The sequence below is a fragment of the Lissotriton helveticus genome, chromosome 6 (assembly GCF_964261635.1).
Source record: "Lissotriton helveticus chromosome 6, aLisHel1.1, whole genome shotgun sequence".
NCBI lineage: Eukaryota > Metazoa > Chordata > Amphibia > Caudata > Salamandridae > Lissotriton > Lissotriton helveticus.
This window is the reverse complement of record NC_136067.1, coordinates 1,121,173,980-1,121,197,404: the sequence shown is the minus strand read 5'-3', so window position 1 is coordinate 1,121,197,404 and position 23,425 is coordinate 1,121,173,980. Positions and strand designations below refer to the sequence as shown.

The following is a 23,425-nucleotide window of genomic DNA, read 5'->3' as shown; positions in this document are numbered from 1 at the left end:
AATCTAAAGGAAGAACTGAAAAAGAAAATCAAGAAACAGACAATAGAATATAAAGGAATGAAAAAATGCAATAATTGCATTCACTGCAATAATGTTATGCAACAATCATTTGTGTCTCATCCAAGAACAGGGGAACAAATATCACTCAAATTAACAGCAGATTGCAATTCTAATTTTGTGATTTACAGCATAAAGTGCCCGTGCGGATTAATGTATATTGGTAAAACGGAAAGAAAGGTTAAAATCAGAATAGGAGAGCACAAAAGTATGATAAGGACTAAGAATACTAATTCCAATCTGGCAGCGCACTGGTTAGAAAAGCAGCATAACATTTCTCAGTTAAGATTCCTAGTGATTGAAAAAATTGAGATCAAACCAGGGAGGGATAATCAAAAATTATTGTCCCAAAGGGAAGTAATGCTAATCAAGAAATTTCAAACCATGGAACCGTTAGGGTTAAATGATAAATTGGACATCGGATGTTTTTTATAACAACAAAAAGGAACATGAAACATCACACAACATTAATCAGTGTTTATAGAATACTAAGACAAAAAAAGATGACCATATGTAAAATCAGAAACACTATATGTAGTGTATATCTTGGAACATTATAGAGATAATCCAGGTAATCTATTTAGGTGATTACAGTTCAGGTCATTTATTGCCATGTTAATAATTGTGATTACGATACACCTGCTAGTTGCAACCTTCCTAAGTAGGAATATGCTTATTAGTAAGATGACCAAAGGACGAACTTTGTATATTTTGTAATCCTGATATATAGTTGCATATGACATGTTGTAAATAGAGCAGTTTGACAGCAAGCTCCATTAAGAAGCTCATAAATGTTTCATATTTGAATCAATAAGAATAAATTAATCAGATCGATATAACTATCACTTCCTGTTCATCAGAAACGTATGTTTAAGGTAGTTCCACACCGTTCCAATATGGCGCCCAAAAACGCAGAAACAAACGGACCCTCCCACGAGAGAAAATCATAAACCACACAACTCTCTCGAGATTTTGACATACTGGAGTTTACGAGCAGAGCGAACTAGAGACCGAGAAGCTACAGCTAAGAACACAAACTCAAGCTGGTGAGTTTATCTAGCGGTAAACAGGCAAACTGCGAGAGAGTGTCTTTCCCACAAACCATAGAAGTAAAATATTGACGCACATTTCATGTTACACTTTTAGGTTACTAAAGGGAATAGAAAAGTAGCGAACACAACGCCTACCCATTACCTAGAAGCACACGAAAGAAGGTGACTCTTAGTATCAGGTAAAACAGAAAAATAAATGAAAAAAAAATGTTGTCAGAAAATATTAGCGCCGAGCAATAAGTAGAGTGTCACATTGGATTTATTAAAATATTTTACAGTTCTTCGCATGTTTATATCACCCAGCTGTACCTCACCCAATAAGAACATAACACCGAAAGATAAGGTAAAAGGGACATTGTTTTAATTTCATATGGTCTATCTAATCGCTCCATACGTAAGTCTCTAATCAAGAAGCCAGTGTTTAAGAAGGTCTTATGAATCTTTCGAAAACCCAGTCTTGAGGATGAAATTAACGGTTCCAATGCATTATTGATTCAACTGTGAAATAATCTTGAAAGCAATATATTTAATGTGGCGAGTGAAAAATGACTGATAGATCTTAGTATTTTTTTAACTTGGTTCGATGACTAGAATATGAGATTACCCATTTGGTCCTAATGTACTAGTCATTCAATCGTGTAAATAACATACTCAATGTGGTCAGTTAAAAGATAGTAATCGCATGACAGTGAGAAGATACAGAATCGTTGAGTTCAGATAAAGATGCTAGAAATCATGTTTTGATACGTTACTTTGGTGGTAGATTTGAATCTTAAAGTGTCCTTTAGGTACAAAAGCTAATGTAAATAAGTAAATACAGTAAAGTATAATGTGATATATATGTATTCTTTTCACAGGAAGGTCCCCGAAGAAGGGACAGGGTCCCGAAATGCATCGGGCCGATTAAACCTCAATCGTCGGTAAACAATTGTTATGGGCTGTGTTAAAGTGTGAGCCAGATCACACCAAAGATTAACTGTATATTAACTGAATATTTTGTGTTATGATATCTATATGAAGAAAAGAGAAAAAAACATAAAAAATACATAAAAAATAAGTGTTTATCACACAGAAAAACAATATGGTGAATAAAACCAAGAGAAAACAATGAATAATTGAGCAAAATTGTGTATATTATTTCAGATGATTATTTTAGATGAGTAGTTGAACGTAGTCGAGCTGTGCATCAGGTCAGGGAGTAAAAAATATTCCTTTTGCCAAATTGAAATTGCTATTAAAAGCTGCAGATACAGGCTGCAAGGGCAGGGGTGTAATTATGTATTACAGTGCTACTTTAATGGTTGTCACAATGAGTAATGTAGCCCGCTTGTAGCATTTTATTCTTCAGGCCCTAGATAAACATAGTGCCATGTACTAGGGACTTTTAAGAAAATTAAATGTGCCAATTAGGTGTATGACAATTTTACCATGGGGCACATGCACTTTACCACTGTATAGCAGGAGTAATGTGCACAGAGTGCTACAGCCAACAAAAACGGTCCAGCTAAGAAGGCAAAAATCTGGGGGAATACAATTCCCAAGATGGGCATTTTCAATGGGTATAGACACCACACTGTTCACTAGGATGAAGACAGAATAATGACCTTTTAATGCTGTTATTATTTTGTAAACAGTTGTGGGCAACTTTTAGGAGACTTTGGCTCCAGAATTAGCTCCATTTTCAGGTTTTGTGAAGAACACTAAATGAATTATAAGCAGGAGTCACTTTTCTGGGGAAAGAGCAAGACATTAAGATCAACTACTTAAACTACTAGTGCTGTTTACCTTGGCAGTGACATGAACATTCTGCCTGCGAATGACGATCATTTGGTTGTAATCTATATAGAATTTTCAGGTGAGTTACATAAGCATTAGTCCACAGTTGTTCGTCTCTGCTCACTTGTAACTTCTATTAATTTAAGGTAATTCTGGATTCGATGAGATTTATGTGTTTTAATGTACACGTTTGGTTGTAGATTCCAGGGATTCTAGTAGATTTGTTGTGCCGTACAAATATGTGTTGTTTCTTATTTTCTGTCCTAGGCCACAACACATTTAGAGGAATACACAGAGATGCTCGAATTCATACTTAAATGGATTGAGAAAGCCAACATTTTGGTGCATGGACAGATATCATGGAATTCTTCCAGTCACTTACGTGATCAGCTGAAGGCCCATAAGGTATACCTGTGAACGAACTACCTTTCTCTTTTAAAAATGTAAAATAGAGCTAAATTTGAGTGTAACCGGAATATTGCTTTGTGTGACTTTGGTTTAAAAGGTTATCAACTTTCCAAGATTGCCTGACTATCATGAAACTGTTATTTTAAAGTGCCTCCTCTGCTACATTTATTTGAAGCAATACAAGCTAACTATAACAACAGATTTTGTCCAGCAGAGCGTTTTGCAGGCAAATAGTCCGCTTTTTTCGTTTTAATAACTGAGCTCAGAGTAAAATATTACTGGTGTTAGAATGTATCCAGTTTTCTTTGCTAGATATTTATGAAAGAATAAAAGAAAGTGTACAATGGTGTTAAAGCTTAAAAACACGGTCATGGAAATGCAAATGGGAACGGATGAACATTGCAAGGCTTCAACAAGCCTGCAGACTCTAGTTTTCGTTGACTTCTTGTAGGAGAGAATGCCAGATACCGGGAACCACACAAGAAGGCCAATTCATAAAGCATAATACTGAAGATGGGCAAGAAACGGATGAGTCTACAGGAAGGTATAACCCTACAGACCTCAAAACATAGCCAGTGGTTGTAGGAGAACAGCAATGAGTCCTCAGTATAGCTAGTCCCTTCCTTATGCAAATCTTAGTATTACACAAAGTGGAACTATAACTTGACGTTGAACCTAACTGGCATGAAGAATGTTACTGTTTGTAAAGATATCATAGAACAAGGGTGGCGTGCTGGAGTTAAAACACACACCTCTCATTTAATTGGCAAAGTGGGAGCTGTGTATGTAGAGTGCAAACTTGTTGACACAAAGCATATTGAAGCCTTTTTGGGCCAACAGAAGTGATCTCAGACTGCATTAAGTGGTGGTGCTTATTATGCATGTATATATGTGTCGTTACTATAGTGTAAACCTATCCAAAAGGCTGGGGAGTACTGCACATGGTCAAAGATAAGCATAAAGTCAACACGTGATAGTAGAAATAGTGGCTGCCAGCTTGTTTTCCATTTTTCCCCTACTTAGTCTGTGTTCTGATAAGTCTGGGCTTCAGGTGTGCCAAAAACTACCAGAGATGTGGAGCTTGTCTACAAGATAGCAAACACAACAAGATGATGGATGGAGTGCTGAAACCTTTGAAACACTCACCCCCAGTCAAGAGATCTGGATTAAATCCATTGTTCTTTTGCTCACCGTGCCACCACAGTTTGGCCCTCCATATGCAAATCAGGCTTAACCCTGCTCCCCATGGGAATAGTCCAGCCCGAAATGCCAGGCCAGCTCCTCCCTGGACCAAAAACTAGCATCCTGGGACCGGTTTCAGGGTATTGGCCCTCATCAGCCAGGCTAGCATGAAACCTGTGGCACAGCGAGCAAGGGACTCATGTCTTGGCATACCCTTGGCCACTTAGGGCTAAAATAGCAAAAACAACAAGTTGATGGATGTCGTGCTGATATTTTTCAAACACTAACCCTAACTCAAGAGATGCGGGTTAAACCCATCGCACTTTTGCTCACCACACCATCCCAGTTTGAACCCAGCCATATGCAAATCAGTCTTGACCCTGTGCCTCACGGAAACAGTCCAGCCAGAACTGCCTGGCAAGGTCTACCCGACTTGGCAATTTGGGCTAGATTGTTCCCATGAAGAGCAGGGTCAAGACTGATTTGCTTATAGCTGGGTCCAAACTAGGGTGGCATAGTGAGCTAAAGAACAATGGATGCAACCCAGATCTCTGGGCTAGGGGTGAGTGTTTGATTTATTCAGCATTCTGTCCATCGTTAGTAGCTGCAGCATATTTTGCCATAAGTGGGTCACTTGCTCCCTGTGGCACTGGACTCAAGCCAGCGTAGCTGATGAGGGGGGATACCCGGAACCAGACCCAGGATTCCTGTTTCCAGTCCAGGGAGGACCCGGCTTGGCAGTTCAGGGTTGACTGTTACCAAGAGGAGCAGGGTCAAGACTCATTTGCATATGGCTGTGTCTAAACTGGGGTGGCGTAGTGAGCAAAATACAATGGGTTTAACTCAGATCTCTTGACTGGGGGTAAGTGCTGTGAGCCTGGTATATGCTGTCTGCTAATTAAAGTGGGCACCCTGTAATAATCCACACAACCCTTATGAAGTATGAGGTCAGAGATACCTTATTGAAAGCTATCCTAGTGGTAGCTATGGAGAGCAGCCTTCAGGCTTAATCTTGAAGGAATGTAAAGCAGCTTGTTTTACCAGAATATCACCTCATGAATAACTAAATCGAAGGAGAACCACACAGTAGTTATATAAAATATGTATTTATTAATATAACTATCTCTACTAATCTCTACACGAGATTAGAACATAAAGCACACAATACTGTATCAATAGAACATTTGTAAGTAGCACAATACACAGCAGGCTCCAGGGGGAGACCGAACCATATACAAAAAAATGGTATAGCAATCACAACTTCAATAGACACAGAGCCTAGAGTACGTAGAATCGCTGGGACCCCAAGGAACCACCCAAGGCAGTGACACAGGGAGCCCACGGAGGAGGGTTGCAGTGAGGAAACACAACCGTGTGATCCGTACAACTCTATGGGAAAGTTACAGTTGCAAATTTAAAGTTTAAGGACACTTCTACGAGGACTTCAAGCAAACCCTTTGGAACATAGGAGGTTCTTGAGCCATCCCACCAGTGAGTTCTAAGGTACCCGTGTTATCTATCCCAGAGGAGCGGGGTGCATAGGGGTCAAGTGGTGTCAGAAACCTTCGTTGTTTTCAGTGGAGAGCTGCAAAGAAGTCTGCTGCCACGAAGGCAAAGAGTGTCCGGTGGAATCCAAGCCTGGATGTGAGGTGAGAGGAACCTGAAATCTGGGGGGACAGAGTCTGGGTCAGGTCAGGTGACCAGGGGCTCGGTAGTCAAATGCCCACTGATGTCGGGTGCTTCAGGTGCGAATAAGGGATGCTTGACTCTGCAGCCAAGGGAACCAGGAGATGTCGAGGATGACCAGGATCCAGAGCTTAGCTGTCCCAAGAAGGATGTTGAGCACTGAGGGGTCGGTGTTCGGCTGGAGCACCAACAAGCCTTCGCAAATGCAACCCATGTGGGCAGAGCAAACAGGCTACGGTGTGGACCAGCAAGGTCCAGGGGACTCTCCAAGCAATGGGGAGTCAGGGCATGCCAGGAGCAACCAGGTAAGCCCAAGAACAAACAAGGTGACCCTCGTCAGAACCCACAGGCCAATGGACCAGGGATCGCGGGGAGACCGCAATCTAGTTTGCAAAGCACCAACCCACAGAGCACTCAGTGAGTGGAGGCCGGATATCTTCAGTGCAAATACTGCTCGGGGTCAGGACTACACGTAGTCCAATGCACAAGCTCGGCAATCGCCAACAGGCATGTGCACATGCAAATGTATGCAGTGCACAGGCGTTTGGGTTGCACGGCCCCCACGAGGGATACTGGTCTCAAAATCCCTGAAAGGTCAGATCTACCTCGGGGACTTTCGGGAACCCACCTCCTGTCTTGCTGAAATCTTCGGAGTCCACAGGAGCTCTGGAGAAGCAAGCCGGTCAGATGTGCTTCAGTGCCTGCTACTGCAGGAGAGTAACTCATTTACTAGAAGGGAGATTCTTCAGTCGTGCAATCGTGTGCAGGCAGGTTTCTTCTTAGCAGAATCTTGTCCAGGTAAAATCTAAAGTCCTGTAGCCTGGTAACCCACTTTATCCCCATGGGAAGGGGTTGAAAAGATTCCGTGGGCCCTCCTAGGGGAGGGGCAGGACAGAGGGGTGTCGTTTGTCCAGTTTCGCACCAGAGCAGGAGCCAATGGCTCCCAGAACTGGTTTGAGCTGGACTATGCACAGGGACACCAAATGTGCCCCCAGTGCAGACTTTCTGGCACTCTCAGAGTGCACCCACCCATCCCTAATACACTAAATCCTGTCCCGGAGGTGGTTACAGCTCCCTGTGACAAGATGCCTATTGTCATGTCTCATCTGCTCGAGCTTGGCTCAGCAGCAGGAGAGCAGACTTGTGTCTGTGGCTGGCAGCGTACATTTTAGGCTGCCCAGGTAGAGAAAGCTGGTACAGGGTAGACCAGTGACCCACAGTAGTGGTTCTAGAAGGGTAGAATCATACCTCCCACCCCAGATAGTGGTGTGGAGGTATGATTCCAAGGAGTTTGACACCAAACACAACATGTTTCTAAGGAACCGCTTTAAAGTTAGCATTTACCACGAGGTTATAATGCACTTAAACCTATATGTCTGGCTGTATCACAGACAACCCCAGAGAATGGTCTCCGAAGGCTGCAGAGGGGCCCTACTCATGCATGGGCACCCTCTCACGTAAAACCCAGCACCCTGCCTTCAGGATTGATAAGGCCTGCCATAGGGGTGACTGATAGGTTTTTAAGTGTAGTGATTTAGATATATATAGTGAACCTATATCAATAAGTGGTGCAAGCACCAGCTTACACAGGCTGCTGTAGCAGACCTGTTGTGTTGTTTTAAATGGCCTCCTATGGGTGGCATAATACATGCTGCAGCCCATGGGAGGCCTCTGGGGTATCTAGGCCCTTGGTACATGGTGTACCATACACTAGGGACTGATAAGGGTACCCTAATATCCAATCTGGAGTTTACCTAAAGAACATACAGAGCAATTTAAGCGAGAAAGTAGATAGACTGGGGCCCTGGATAGCAGGATCCCAGTCAGACTAGTCCAAAAACAGTGTTACATCAGCAAAAAGTGGGGGTAACCATAAGAAGCAGATCCCACTTTCCTACAAGTGGTATTCTGCATTTTGTCCATCATTTGTTTTCACATCATTTTTCTCCCTAAGTTGGATGGTTATGCCCAGGTGTGGGTCCCTGCTTGATGTGCTAATGTATTCAAGCTAGCCTGGCTGATGAGGGGTGATACCCCGAAACCGGTCCCAGGATGCTTGTTTCTGGTCCAGGGAGAACCTGACTTTGCAGTTCGGACTGGACTGTTCCATTGAGGAGCAGGGTCAGGACTGATTTGCATATGGCTGGGTCAAAACTGGGGTGGCGTAATGAGCAAAAGAACAATGGATGTAACCCAGATCTCTAGACTGTGGGTGAGTTTTTGATTTATACAGCATTCCGTCCATCATTTGTTGCTGCAGCACTACCTACGAGGTAAGGGGGTGTGCTGGTCATGATGGTTTGAAAATGATCATATCTTATAAAGAATACAGGAATAACCCAATGTAACTAATAGGAATATAGGCATATATGTATATGTAAAACAGTGGCTCACTATCGGCTCATTTCATACGATACTGCTATGTTTAAGGCAAAACAAGTTGCACAAATTTGCCATTCCAGGTCATAAAGTTTAAATCAAGCTCTTTCACTCAAAGACGCATCGTCGGTGGGGCGCGCTGAGTCAGACAGCGCCTACAGGTTCCAGGAGTCAGCGGGAGCCACAACGGACTGCCAGCCCCTCCCCTTCCCGCCGGGGGCTTTGAAAACTGCTCGCGCCTCCCGCTCCGCGGGAGACGCATCGTCGGTGGGGCGCGCTGAGTCAGACAGCGCCTACAGGTTCCAGGAGTCAGCGGGAGCCACAACGGACTGCCAGCCCCTCCCCTTCCCGCCGGGGGCTTTGAAAACTGCTCGCGCCTCCCGCTCCGCGGGAGACGCATCGTCGGTGGGGCGCGCTGAGTCAGACAGCGCCTACAGGTTCCAGGAGTCAGCGGGAGCCACAACGGACTGCCAGCCCCTCCCCTTCCCGCCGGGGGCTTTGAAAACTGCTCGCGCCTCCCGCTCCGCGGGAGACGCATCGTCGGTGGGGCGCGCTGAGTCAGACAGCGCCTACAGGTTCCAGGAGTCAGCGGGAGCCACAACGGACTGCCAGCCCCTCCCCTTCCCGCCGGGGGCTTTGAAAACTGCTCGCGCCTCCCGCTCCGCGGGAGACGCATCGTCGGTGGGGCGCGCTGAGTCAGACAGCGCCTACAGGTTCCAGGAGTCAGCGGGAGCCACAACGGACTGCCAGCCCCTCCCCTTCCCGCCGGGGGCTTTGAAAACTGCTCGCGCCTCCCGCTCCGCGGGAGACGCATCGTCGGTGGGGCGCGCTGCGTCAGACAGCGCCTACAGGTTCCAGGAGTCAGCGGGAGCCACAACGGACTGCCAGCCCCTCCCCTTCCCGCCGGGGGCTTTGAAAACTGCTCGCGCCTCCCGCTCCGCGGGAGACGCATCGTCGGTGGGGCGCGCTGAGTCAGACAGCGCCTACAGGTTCCAGGAGTCAGCGGGAGCCACAACGGACTGCCAGCCCCTCCCCTTCCCGCCGGGGGCTTTGAAAACTGCTCGCGCCTCCCGCTCCGCGGGAGACGCATCGTCGGTGGGGCGCGCTGAGTCAGACAGCGCCTACAGGTTCCAGGAGTCAGCGGGAGCCACAACGGACTGCCAGCCCCTCCCCTTCCCGCCGGGGGCTTTGAAAACTGCTCGCGCCTCCCGCTCCGCGGGAGACGCATCGTCGGTGGGGCGCGCTGAGTCAGACAGCGCCTACAGGTTCCAGGAGTCAGCGGGAGCCACAACGGACTGCCAGCCCCTCCCCTTCCCGCCGGGGGCTTTGAAAACTGCTCGTGCCTCCCGCTCCGCGGGAGACGCATCGTCGGTGGGGCGCGCTGAGTCAGACAGCGCCTACAGGTTCCAGGAGTCAGCGGGAGCCACAACGGACTGCCAGCCCCTCCCCTTCCCGCCGGGGGCTTTGAAAACTGCTCGTGCTTCCCGCTGCGCGGGACGCGCCCGGGCTAAGCCCGGGCAAAGGGCGGGCCCTCTGTGGCCCTCGGAGGCCAGAGGAGGCCGGGGCGGGCCACCCCACTTGGTCCTAACATAAGAGGTACAGAGACACCATACAGTTTACATATTTATGTTCCATTGTCCAGTGTCGTCGACGGGCCATACATAGTCCTCCCATGATGTCTTATTGGGAAGAGCTCAATGCCGTGTGCGGCACTAACTATGTCCCTGATATATTAACCCCCCCCAGACTGGGCAAAGACAATGATCTCATAAACTGTACCACCCAGATTGTGCCTGTATCCCCTGATTTAATCCAATTCAACAATGAGGAAACTCCATTAAATGTTAATCTAATGTGTTGTAGCTCCCCATCCCTCCCTGCCAATCCAATTGTGTTAACGCCACATAAAGCAGGGTCTATATTAAATAATCCTGTTTCCCCCTTTCAATCGACCCTATTGGCCGAATTTGAGCGATTGTTGAATGCTGCTTTGTTACCCCTGGTCACTAAAATTAAGGAGTTGGGAGATAGGTTGACCGGTGTTGAACTAATAGTAAAAAGGTCTTACCTACCAACTGTAAATTCTGCTGTTTCCCCACGTTCCACGCTCTGTATAAACCCGGACAAGCCTACTCCTATTGAACTCAGAAAAGCACGAACAATTGACCCTGCCCTGAGTATACCCTTCCAAAGGGGCCATAATAACACTCCTAACCCCACAAGTGCCTCTTTTAAAGCCCCTAGATATCCTCAGCCAAGAAGGCATAGAATTAATTTACCCCCTGAAGCTGCCCCCTACGTGTCCGTTCTTTCTGGGGTGCCTGAACTTGGTCAGGGAAATCACGAAACAAGCGAGGAGCTGCTAAATAAGACCATCTTTTGGCTTCACAACAACAGACCGCTGCCGCCCGCCCTAGATGGCGGAATTGTGAGCGTCAGGAGGGTGGGGTGGTTAGGCAGACTGCCTAAAGACATCTCGGGAGATCTGATATTGATCAGATTTAAACACAGGAACATTGTCCCCTTTTTAAGACTTTCTCAACCAAAACCCGGTGATGCCCCTATTTCTACTTGGGACTTGTTCGATTTTTACCCGGGTCCCAGAGTAATGAACAATAACAATTGGTGAAAGGGGACTCTGGCCACCATGTGTTTTATCATTATCATTTTCATACTCAGACATGTAAAATGGAAAAAGCCCATCATGTTTTTAATAATTGTATATATGTATCTTGTCGTACATGCTATGTCATTTTGTAAGGCCTAATTGATTGCTCCTTTTCTAGTTAACTTTTAATCACTCTAAGATTGGTTTGCCAGATCTTGCTTTTTAATTGGTTACCACTTACTTATTTTAATGAATTGACCAAATTGTTTGTTTTAAATTATTTTTGTAATTGTATGTTTGTATGATATTTTATGAAACTCTTCGCTTATATGATATTTCATTGCTGAATATCGAATAAAGCATATTTTGATATTTTGAACCACTCAAAATAGAGATATTTACAGGTAGCACAGCTCTAACATTTTCTCACATCTTACTTTTACAAACTCAGTGACTAAACAAAGTATTATGGAAATCTTGCAATGTTCTAATTGCTTTTTGAGTGTAGTCTGAAGGAGCAACGTTGAATTCCCTCTTCCTTTGCCTTTTCTAACAAGGCTACGCTAGAGGAGTCTGAAGAAATCCACAGTGATCTGGAGGCAATGAACGAGAAAATAGAGTATCTCTCCAGTGTTTACTGTACAGATGGAATGTACCAACAAGTCTCGAATCTGGGACACCAGACAGAAGAACTACAGCAAGTCATCAAACTACGTCTGCAGAATCTTCAAGAAGCTAACAAGGTATTTTTGCTAACTGACTGGCACATACATATACCAAACTTTGTGATGCTGTGTTATAAAATTATTTTCTAGTTTTGTAAAATGTGTACAATTATGACCAAAACCTAATAAAAGAAATACGTTTTGACAACAGCTACCACAGCGAGGCACTTTTGTCTGAATGATTATCAATTTCTGGCTCTCAAGGGAGCAGAAGCTCATTGGTTTAGATTTTTCATGTACCTTGCTTCGGCAGCTGTCTGGCTTAGTTGTGCTTGGAAGTAAAACCTTTCAAGATGAGTAACGCTTTACGAATAGAGGAAGTAAATCATGAGCACAGGGTTTTTGTGGATAACCCCCTGTCTGTGATACCAGGCATGTACAGTTTGAAGTATTCCTGTGTGACCAAATCCCAGCCATGTGATTCGGCCAGCTCGAGCTAGGGCCACCTTGCTGTCTCTCTCCGAGGTTGCTCAGATAGCCATTTGCATATCTGGTACCACCCACAAGAGCATGGAGAGTGGAGTAGGAGCAGTCATAATGCTTTAGCAGCAGTTGATTGGCTTATCGACAAGTTGTCTCTTTCTTGGGTGAAGTCACCAGTCTTCCGGAAAGTGTCTCCTAACATTCGGTATTAAATTAAGCCAGAAATCATAAAATGTCAGATTTATTTTGGATTACTATTTGGTTTGTTCATGTATCAAAAGTGTTTGTATGTTCTTTGTATAGGATATGAAAAAGTTTGAAGGTGAGGTCAGAGCCCTACAGGCCGCACTAGAGCAAGCACAGACTACTTTAACCTCTCCGGAGCTTGGCCGTTTAAGTCTGAAAGAACAGCTGACTCACAGACAGGTAATATATTACAAAAAATACTCTGGTATAGACTTTGACCATTTTTTGTGAGATTGTTAATCAATTGGTTTTAGTTCCCAGTATTTGAACTATGATTTTATTTTAAACTTCTTTACTGAAACAGCTAAATATTATTAAACCTCTAGGCTAAAGAATTCCTCTTCATGAAAGATATGAAAGAAAGAAACAATACATATAAATGAGCTGAAATGGTATATCTACAAACATAACCTTCAGCCATACCATAATTTGCAGAAAATATTAAAGTATTATATTAGAATTTGTTGTGCATCCATTTAAATTCAAACTAAAAGCTGGAGTAGATAAAACAATATTCAGCAATAGCTGTGTTTAGGATCCAAAACAAACACCTTGAGCATTAAAACTGATTTATAATATAACATTTTTTTACATTTATTTACATTTTGCACCGACTATATTAGAAATACACAATGATAGAATTTTACTTGTAAGAAAAGATAGCTGCTGAGTCAATAATGCTATTAGTTTTAGTTGAGTCTGATGTACCTTATCATTTACTCTGATTGTTTACATCAGGTCTGAGTCCTGTAAAAATATAACAGCATAGCCCAAGGATTTTGTCTTTTAAATTATTTTGCCAAGTGTTTGCATGTATCTATCAATTAGCTTATATGAATTCTACTTGCTGTTTTTGATGTCTTCAACCAGACGTTTTGTGTTGCATCAGTGTAGCATCCACAACATGGTTGATAAACTGTTGATATTGGTTGCTGAACAGTTGATAATCTGTGTTTGATAAACTGTGTAGAACATCACAGTGAATATCTCAATAGGACAATGAACACCTTATGCATACTGATAAGTTAGGCTAAGTTTTGCCTCTAAATTCAAATGTTGTAGGAAGTGCCCCTTTTTGACTTGGTCACACCCACTTTTTGCCTGGTATTTGATGCAATTTATACTGAAGTGCACTGGGTTCCTGCTAACCAGGCTTCTAGTGCCGTTGCTCTTCTCCTAAAACAAGGTAACTGTTGAATTGTTCCCCGAGCGGCAAGACCTTTAGCACCTCTGCAAGTCCCTAGTAAAAGGTACCCCTTGGTACCTAGGGTAAGGGTACTAAAGAAGGTCCTTTAGGGCTGCAATATGTATTGTGCCACCCTACGGAACCCACCACCAAACTCATACAGACTGCCATTGCAAACAAGTGTAAAAACATGACATGGCACACATCCTGTGTGCCATGCCCAGGGGTATGCCCATGCCCACAGACACTGCATGTAATATATCTAAGTCACCCCTACAGCAGGCCTTGTAGCCCTAAAGCAAGGTGCATTATATTACATGTGACAGTATATCTGCATGAGCAGATATGCTCCTGTGCTGTCTTGTTCAATTGCTAGATCATACAAGTGAACAAGTAAGCCATATTAAGTATATGCACTGGGCACTGGACATTACTAAATCCCCAGCTATATGATGGCTTTAATGAAACCCATGATGTTTGGTGTCAAACACCGTGTCTTAATAAATCTGTACTGATGCCATTAGTGGATCTATTAAGACATGCACACAGAGGACACCTTAGAGGTGCCCCCTGAAAATTCTACCATGTTCTAGTGTGTTGTCTGACTGGTATTGTCATGGCTGCTACTCTAGACATGTTACTGACCCCCTGCAGGTGAGAGCCCACACTCCCTGAGGCCAGACACAATACCAGCTCCTGCAGAAGGTATTCACACCTCCTCCAGCACAATGGCTAGTTACTTCAAAGCCCCTGCTGCTTTTGATATACGACCCTGGCAACCCCTCAGACTTGGGAGATGCCACCCCTTTCCCTGAGGCTTATTTGGCACCAGGACAGGTGGGAAATTAGCTATGCAAGTAGGCGTGTTGCAGCTCCAGTCTGAACACAGCCCTAAGGTAGGCTGCCTTATGTGCTCCACGAAAGAAGGTTCCACCATTTTGATTTTGGTGGAATTTGGAACTCTGGAACAGGGTTATGCCCTCTCTCCACTGGAATTGGTCATTTGGAGGGTGTAGTGCTCCCAATGGTAAGAAGCCCATGGGCTACTACTCTTCACTCCCCTCAACGCCCCTAAATTCAGTATTTAGGTGGCCCCCTGACCCCAGGACGTCATATTCGACTGTCTCCAAAAGTAGAAGGACGAAGAAGAATGTGAGAACAGAGGACTAGCTGTGGACTCTGCTGCCATTCCCTGCTTGCTCCTGTCCCAACAATCATCTAGACCCAACTACGTTAATGCAGTTAGCATCCCATTATAACAATCTTGTTGATTTGCAATGTTAGCAGAGCAGTACTGGCACTAATAATGTAGTGCACATTTTTCAATGCTTTTGTTGCAGGTCATGACTCAATCTATCAATCAGGGGTTTGGAAGGTGCGGCTACTCACCAGTAGTGTGAAGTCACTTTTGTGGAGGGCTTTGCTTTAGGGTTTGCAAAGGTCCCATTTGTTGTATGCTATAACTGATTACTTCTTGCCTTTTCAATATATGCCTAGAATGACTTTAATTTAATTACCAATTATTTCAATTTATATAACATTATGTGTAATACATCTCATTTGTCACAGCAGTAATTTGTCAGAATTCTGCACGGAATGTCTAGAATATAGAACTGTGACTGCGTTAACTATTAACATGAAAAGATTCAAATGTGACCTGAAAGATATTGTCTAAAAACAGAATTTAACATATTTGTACAGAAAGGCACAGTGCTGAATCCCTTTGTACTCAGTCATGAAGAATATAATGGATGTGATGGGAGATATTGAATGATACCTGAATAATCATAGTAAGGGATACTTATAAGGACCAAGGCTTAGCACCTCTTTTTTGATGTATGGACCATTGTCTGATAATTTGTAATGCATTGCAACATTAAGCTGCCTGTTCGGTTATATTTTCAGCTGGCAGCCACAATAAAGATATTGTATTACAAGCTTTTGCACACTGTATGTTTGTCAGCAAGAGGTTGTCAGAAATGTATACTCAGTGGACATATTTGTGATGCTACAGTTGAATGTCTCTGTGGTAGTGAAGTGACATTATCCAATGTATGTAGTTATTTTTCAATGGAGAAACTGGTGTGTTTTCAACAATATTGAGGAAGCAGGACCACATGAATAACATTAAACTTCTTCTCTGTTAGTAACATTGCCCTTGATTAGTGGGAATTATGTGATCCGAAACAAGGTGTCCCTTTGGTCCACCATTCCTCTTCTCCTGATTGGGAGTATGATACATCTGAACCCCAAGGAAATTTCAAGAACCTGCAAAAAGAGTCTTTTCATAGTTAATCATGTAGGTGAAACTGAAAGCTCATTGAAGTGGTTTGCAATTGGATGCGTGAATGGCTATGATGGATTTAAATCCTCTTTGACAGTGTCAGCAAGTGTAGAAAGGACTGCACAGGAGAGAGGTGGTCTCACATTTATTGTCCAAGCTTAGGTCTGTGCAGAGGCATCCCATATGGAGGCTACAGCATTAGTGTGCAGGCAACATATATGAGAGAAGTTGATAAAAGGTCCAAACAGAATAGAATTTTATCTTCCAAAGCTTCTCAAACTGCAAGCATCTTTATAGGGGCATGTTCAGCAGAGGAGTGTAGAAGCACACCTGTCCTATGTGATTTCCAGACTTGCATAACAGCAAATTAACTGAGATCAAAAGTAATAGTTAGTGGCAGAATGTATTTACATAAGGTCACAGATTTAAAACGTATGACTGAATAGGATGCAAATAACTGTTACAAAGTCAGACTAAGGTTGAAGAAGACTAATCAGATAACTCCTCTGAGGCAGCAGATATCTATTAGCTTTCCCTATTCACAATCCTCCAGGTAAGACTCCATCTATTCACATTTCAAGAAGTTTAAAACTCATGCCTCATGCCACATGTCCAAGTGATCAACTTGAGTGAAGAGTTAAATGATTTTTTTAATTAGTTCGGGCTTTTGCTTTGAACTTTGTTTCACATGTTTTTTACATTTTCATGTTATCTTGGCATTAGAGGCTTGAGTTGCCTTCTAGTGATAATCCTTTTATTTGTGAAGACAGGGCAAAATCCTACATTGGAGGATTAGACTTCAATGAAAAATCTACTGATGAAACTGTCGCCACAGTGGGAGTAGTGTGGCAGAGATAGTTCCAGGATTATCCCTTCCTAAACTGGAGGATTTTCCTGTGCCATTCATCTCCATGATGGATACTCTCATTACCTCTTCTTGCAGCATCTCTTATCTGAAATGGAGTCACTAAAACCAAAGGTTCAAGCAGTGCAGCTATGTCAGAGTGCCTTGAGGATTCCAGAGGAAGTGGTCACCAGCCTTCCAATCTGTCACACAGCTCTCCGTCTTCAGGAGGAAGCCAGTCGCATGCAGCATTCAGCCATCCAGCAATGCAACATCATGCAGGTAAGAATACATTGGCATCTATGATATTTCGTTCTTGAGGAAACCATAAATTCTCCTACTCTCAAAATTCTAACCAAATTAATTAAGTAAAATGGGTTCAGTTTGATATGTGGGCTGAACTAATTTGAATCTAGTAGAAAATGTAGAAGTGATAAATTAATCATGTATAAAAACACCCCTTCTACATTGCACTTATATACAAATATGGGTGCAATGTTGGGGTTGCCATTTAGATAGTGTATGGTATATCTAAATGGAAGTCCCTCAAGTAAGGCTCACTTTAAAAAGGCAAACATTGTTATTCCTTAAACCTGGGACAGCTTTTGCATTAAAATGTAGGTTTTCCCCAACTTTGTTGACCAGAAAATCTGGATTTTATTAAAGACACGGAGGCTAATATTATTGCAATCTTCTTTTAATTAGCATACCACAGCCACTTTAAAGAACATAAAACATTGTGACACAAAGAAATTCCAACCCAATAAAAGGTGAAAACACTAGTAACTCTTCCTTCTCCAGTATTAGTGGTGTCTTTCATAGATTCACATGCCTGAATCATTCCCCGTCGTCAGAGTGGGAGTCCCACGGTATATAAAAAAGCAATAATATGCTATAATAACATTGGAAAAACCAGTAATTCTCAACCAGGAAGTAAAGTAGCCCAAGCTACAGTAGAAAAAACTTCCACACTCATGACTATCCTAGTCATTTTGTATAGTCCAAACTACAGCCAATCAGGTGACAGCACCCACCAGAGGCTCAGGCTGTCAGATTTTCTACCGCACGTCGTGTGAAGGGAGTCTCCCTGAGCTCTGCTCAGTTCTTCTCTATTTTCCTTCTGGAATCTAGTGTTTTTTCAAGATGTCTTCCAAGAAATCTTTGTTCAGACCTTGTGAATCTTGTGGGAAGCTCCGGCTTTTTAAAGAAGATCCCCACAAGAAGTTGCCTTTATCCTGAACATCAAGTAAAGGACTGCAAGATCTGTAGAACCTTCCCTCAGAAGACCCTCAGAGACAGAGAGGGCCGCCTGCTTTTGTGGCTACAAAAGCTTAAGGATTCAGATTATCCTGAATCTGAGGTAGGCAGTATTGCTTCTGGTTCTACTTCAGCCTCTAGGAAGAGAGCTGCTACTGAGGTGTTAACTTCTCCTGGGGCTAAAGTTGCTAAAAAACAACTTCCATCTACGGGGTCTGAGAGGCCTTCCTCTTCCAAGACTACTCCCCTTGTTAAGGATAAAGGTGGTCCATCTACGCCCCCGACAAGATCCACCAAGAAGTTACCTCAGACATCTGAGAAGATTTTACCTCAGATTCAGCGCCTTTCGTTGACGACGCCGTCGTCGACGATCTCCGTCGACGCTACATCTACATCGACGGTAACTTTTTCATCTCCTAAGCCACAGATGATCATGTCGACGGTGTCTTCATCGCCTACGATGGTCTATGGCACTGTTAGACCTCTTTCGTCGATGGCAGAATCTTCATCTTCTACCATCGTCTGCACCGTCGACGACATCATCGTCGACTCTGGCTCTACCGTCGACGAGTCCCACTCCGTCGACGACGAAGGCTCCATCGTCGACAAAGGCGTCGACGAAGATAACACCGTCGACGAAGTCAATTCCGTCTACGAAGTCAATTCCGTCGACGAAGTCAATACCGTAGACGAAGTCCATACAGTCGACGAAGCCGGCTTTGTTTACGAAAACAACAACGTCGACGGCACCATCACTGTCGACGACGATAACCGCACCGTCGACGACGAGTTCGTCATCGTCTAAAGCCAAATCCAGTGCCACGAGTTCTTCAGTGGACCCACCGTCGACGCAGCAACTATCCTCTTGTACTACCTTGCAAGTGTGGTCACCGTCTACGGTTTTTCAGGCGCAAAAACCATCTTTGCTTCAGAGGCGTAGTTCAACATTGGCGTTATCACCTCTGCATATTTCACCTCAAAGGGTACCCCTACAGCTCCCAGACAAACTTCTTGACTCTAAAGACAGTGAGGAGGATTTTGTACTTGGGGAAACCTTTGGTACGGTTACAAGTCCTTTCGAACTAAATATTAAGCTTCAGGAAGACGACCTAGAGGAACAACAGTCATCTGAACGGATGACGTCCCCTGTAGCAAGTGTCCCTGCCACTCAGGTGCCAATTGCATTGCTCACCAACCTCCAATGCATGCTTGACGATTATTACAGGCGGTTTCCACCATCTGAATCTACAGGCTCTCAGCCTCCTACTCCGGCGGTGGAAGCGCCTTTACCTGACTTTAGACCTCCAAGGTCTCCTCCACCGGCACCGTCTAATCAGCCAGAGGGACAACAGTCTTCTGACGAAGAAGAACAAAGAGAAGAAGGAGAGGTTGATGACATGTCGGAGTGGGATGAATATCAGGTGCAGACTCCTTCTCCGACTGCTTCGGACTCACCACCAGTAGACGTAGGTGGTTTTCACCTTTTAATGGAACAGGCTACTAAGCGATTCCATATGGATATGGAACATACGGAGCAGGAATGTTTTCTCTATGATTTTAAGGATTAGCCTAGAAAACAAGTCAAATATATACCTATTATAGACTTTATATGGCAGGAGGGTATTAAGATGATGTCTACTCCAGCTTCCATACCCCCGGTCCTGCCACGGATTGACAAGAAATACAAGGCACCGGCAAAGTCACCTGCGTGCCTTATAGGGCAACCAAAACTGGATTCAGTTATTGTTCAAGCTGCTCAGAAGAGGTCTAGGAACCCCTCATCTCCAATTGCAGTCCCACCGGACAGAGATGGCAGGTGCCTTGAAGCCATTGGAAAAACGTGTTTCAACGATGGCAGCTACTACGGTCCGGGCTGCTAATTCATTGGCCATCTTGGGCAGATATTACCGGCAGATGTGGTCGGATATTGCGCCATACATAGACCAGCTTCCGGAGCCTGCTAGATCTGAAGCGCAGAAGATCTTACAGGAAGGGGAAAGAATCTCGGCTGAGATTATCAATTCTGCGGTGGACGTTGCCTCCACTGGTTTCCGGCAATTAGCAGGTGCTGCTGTCTTACGTAGACAGGGGTGGCTATGATCTACGTCATTCCGTCAGGAAATTCAAACAAGGGTATTGGATATGCCTTATGACGGAGAGTTTCTGTTTGGCCCGCAAGTAGAAGAAGCCTTGCAGACAATTAAAAAGGACACAGAAACGGCGAAATCCTTGGGCACCCTCCAATTTCGTAAACCGCCCTTTCGAGGAGCAAGAGGACGTGGATCGCCCTCTAACAGAGGTGGATACACACAGCAATCCTCCTACAGATAAGGAAATCAGCGCTACCAAACACAGCGCTATCAATCTAACGGCCAACAGAGAAATAATTATTCCCAGAACAGGGGGAAACCGACCTACCGCGGAAAAGATAAACGTCAATGAGACTTGTCACCTGCCACCGCTACTGCCCCACTCTCAGGAAAAAATTGGAGGACAAATATCAAAATTTTACTCAAAATGGTAATCAATAACATCGGACAGGTGGGTCCTGGACATTGTGGCCAAGGGCCATGCCCTAGAATTCGAACAATTTCCTCCGAATGTTCCCCCAAAGGGCCCACCTCCAGCTCACTTAAGAGAGCTCTTTGCCCAGATAAATTTGATGCTAAAGAAGGGAGCAATCGAGAAAGTACCTCAAACTATGAGGGGAACAGGATTCTACTCCAGAGTTTTCCTAATAAAGAAGAAATCCGGAGAATGGCGTCCGATTCTGGATCTCCGTGCCCTAAACAAATATCTGAAGTAACTAACATTCAGAATGTTATCGCTACAGGAAATATTGCATCTTTTAGCAGCGGGGAACTACATGGCCACCTTGGATCTCCAAGATGCGTATTTCCACATCCCCATCTTACCTCGTCACAGAAAATTCCTGCGATTCAGAGTTGTTGGCAGGGATTATTTATTTATTTATTTATTAATGTCATTTGTAGAGCGCGTACAAATACCCTTGGGCGTCTCGGCGCTAAAATGCAGTAGTGTCTCACCATGATCAGGAAGTACAGAGATGTGATTTATTGATTGAATAACCATGTTTTTAGTTTTTTTCTGAACTGAAAAAGTGTGGGGCTTGTTTTTATATGGTTAGGTAAGGTGTTCCAAAGTCTAGGGGCAGCAATTGAGAAGCGGCGATCACCCCAAGAGACAGTTCGGCTTTGTTGAACCACTAATTGGTTAAGAGACATGGATCTGAGAGTTCTGGTAGGGTTGTAGGGTATCAGTTGGTTTTTGAGAAATCGAGGTCCTTGATCCTGTAGAGACTTATATACCGTACACATAGATTTGAATTTGACCCTATTGTGTATGGACAGCCAATGATAGCTTCTAAGCGTATCCGAAATGGGTGCAAACTTGGTTTTTTTTGACAGAACGCGAGCGGCGGCGTTCTGCACGGTCTGTAGTTTTTTGGTAACTCTGCTCTGAGCATTGAGCAGCAGACCGTTGCAGTAGTCTAGTGAAGTGAGCACTAAAGAGGTAACTAGAGTTTTTGCTGCTGAGTCTGGTAAATAAGGTGTAATTTTACTTACCATTCTTAGCTTGTAATGGGCGTTAGCTGCCACCTTGTTTGCATGGGCCATAAAGTTCTGCTGATCGTCGAAGGTAACACCCAGGTTTCTAACTTTGACCGTGGGGGTGGGAGGAGTGCCTAAGGCCGGTGGCCACCAGGTTTCCGACCAGGCTGGGGAGAGATTACCAAAGATGACCACCTCCGTCTTATCGGAGTTAAGTTTTAAGCAATTCCTTGCCATCCACTCGCCGATAGCAATCATCCCGCTTTGGAAACTCTCTGCCACCCGTTGTCCATCACCCTTGATTGCCAGCACCAGCTGAGTGTCGTCAGCGTATGAGGTTAGGCCCATCCCGTGAGCTTTGATGACACTAGCAAGGTCCGACACATATATATTAAATAGTGTCGGACTTAGGGATGAGCCTTGAGGTACCCCACACGGTAGCGACCGATCAGCCGACTGGAAGGGGCCCACTGTGACTGCCTGAGTTCTGTTGGCCAGAAAGGAAGCAAGTAAGTCCTTAGCCGTGAGCGTAATGCCCATCCTCTCGACACGGTCGACCAAGATCTTGTGGTCAACCGTGTCGAAAGCAGCTGACAGGTTATCAGTTCAGAGTACTTCCCTTTAGGCTGCGCTCGGCACCCAGAGTGTTTAAAAAAGTCTTGGCCCCGGTAGCGGCTCACCTCCGGCTGGAGGGGATACAAATATTCCCATATCTAGACGACTGCCTTATCAAGGCCAGTTCTTACGAAGACACAGACAACCATCTACAACAGTGTCTAAACCTCTTTCGGTCTCTGGGTCTATCCATCATCAGCAAATCCCAGTTGGTACCATCACAAAGACGGGCTGTCCTGGGAGCAACATTAGACACCCAGCTACTCCAAGCCTTCGTCTCGGACGAAAAGCAAGACAAGATACAGAATATGGCCCGGTCTCTGCTTTAAAAAAAGTCAGTTTCAGTCCGACTGTTCAAGTCTTTTCCTGGGGATGGTATCGTCGTGCATTCCGCTAATACCAAATTGCCGACTCAGAATGAGGCCTCTTCAGGAGGAGCTCAGCTGACAATGGCTACAGGTCTCCGGCTCCTTCGAGGATCTCATCCAGATTACACCTCGCATGCGGGATCCCTCCGCTGGTGGACACAAAGAAAAAATCTACGACAGGGTTGCGCCGAACTTTACACTCACCACGGACGCATCCTTCGAAGGCTGGGGAGCTCATCTTCAGGGCCTGACAATCAGCGGCAAGTGGAGCCCTCAGCAAAGGTGTTGGCACATCAACCTGTTAGAACTGAGAGCCATCTTCCTTGCACTCAAAGCATTTCGTGCAATCATCCAGGGTGCCAATGTGTTGGTGCGCACAGACAACACTACAAACATGCACTATGTCAACAAACAAGGAGGGACAAGATCAGCTCTCTTGTCGCAGGAAGCCCAGGAGCTGTGGGCATGGTCAATACGACACAAGATCAATCTTCAGGCGGTTCATGTTCCTGGAACGGAGAACGTACTTGCAGACACGCTCAGCAGGACAACAGTGTCCACTCGCGAGTGGGAACTTCATCAGCAGACTGTGGATCGGATCTTCCATCTATGGGGTCATCCAGACCTAGACCTCTTTGCAACCAAGAACAACAGCAAATGCCGATTCTTTGCAAGTTGGCATCCCCACAAAGACTCTCAGGGGAATGCGTTTTTGATCGACTGGTCTCTGATATATGCGTACGCTTTTCCACCAATA

The 23,425-nt window shown here is 44.6% G+C and overlaps 1 protein-coding gene across 1 annotated transcript in view; it reads left to right on the top strand.

Moving 5' to 3' along the window:
• Window positions 1–23,425, top strand: part of SYNE1 (spectrin repeat containing nuclear envelope protein 1) — a 2,361,447-nt gene that overhangs the window by 1,509,549 nt on the left and 828,473 nt on the right. Inside the window, exons 85-88 of the mRNA XM_078648775.1 lie at window positions 3,153–3,290; window positions 11,706–11,891; window positions 12,600–12,722; window positions 16,956–17,138. Of these exons, the coding sequence (XP_078504901.1) occupies window positions 3,153–3,290; window positions 11,706–11,891; window positions 12,600–12,722; window positions 16,956–17,138 (630 nt within the window). The remainder of the gene's footprint in view (window positions 1–3,152; window positions 3,291–11,705; window positions 11,892–12,599; window positions 12,723–16,955; window positions 17,139–23,425) is intronic.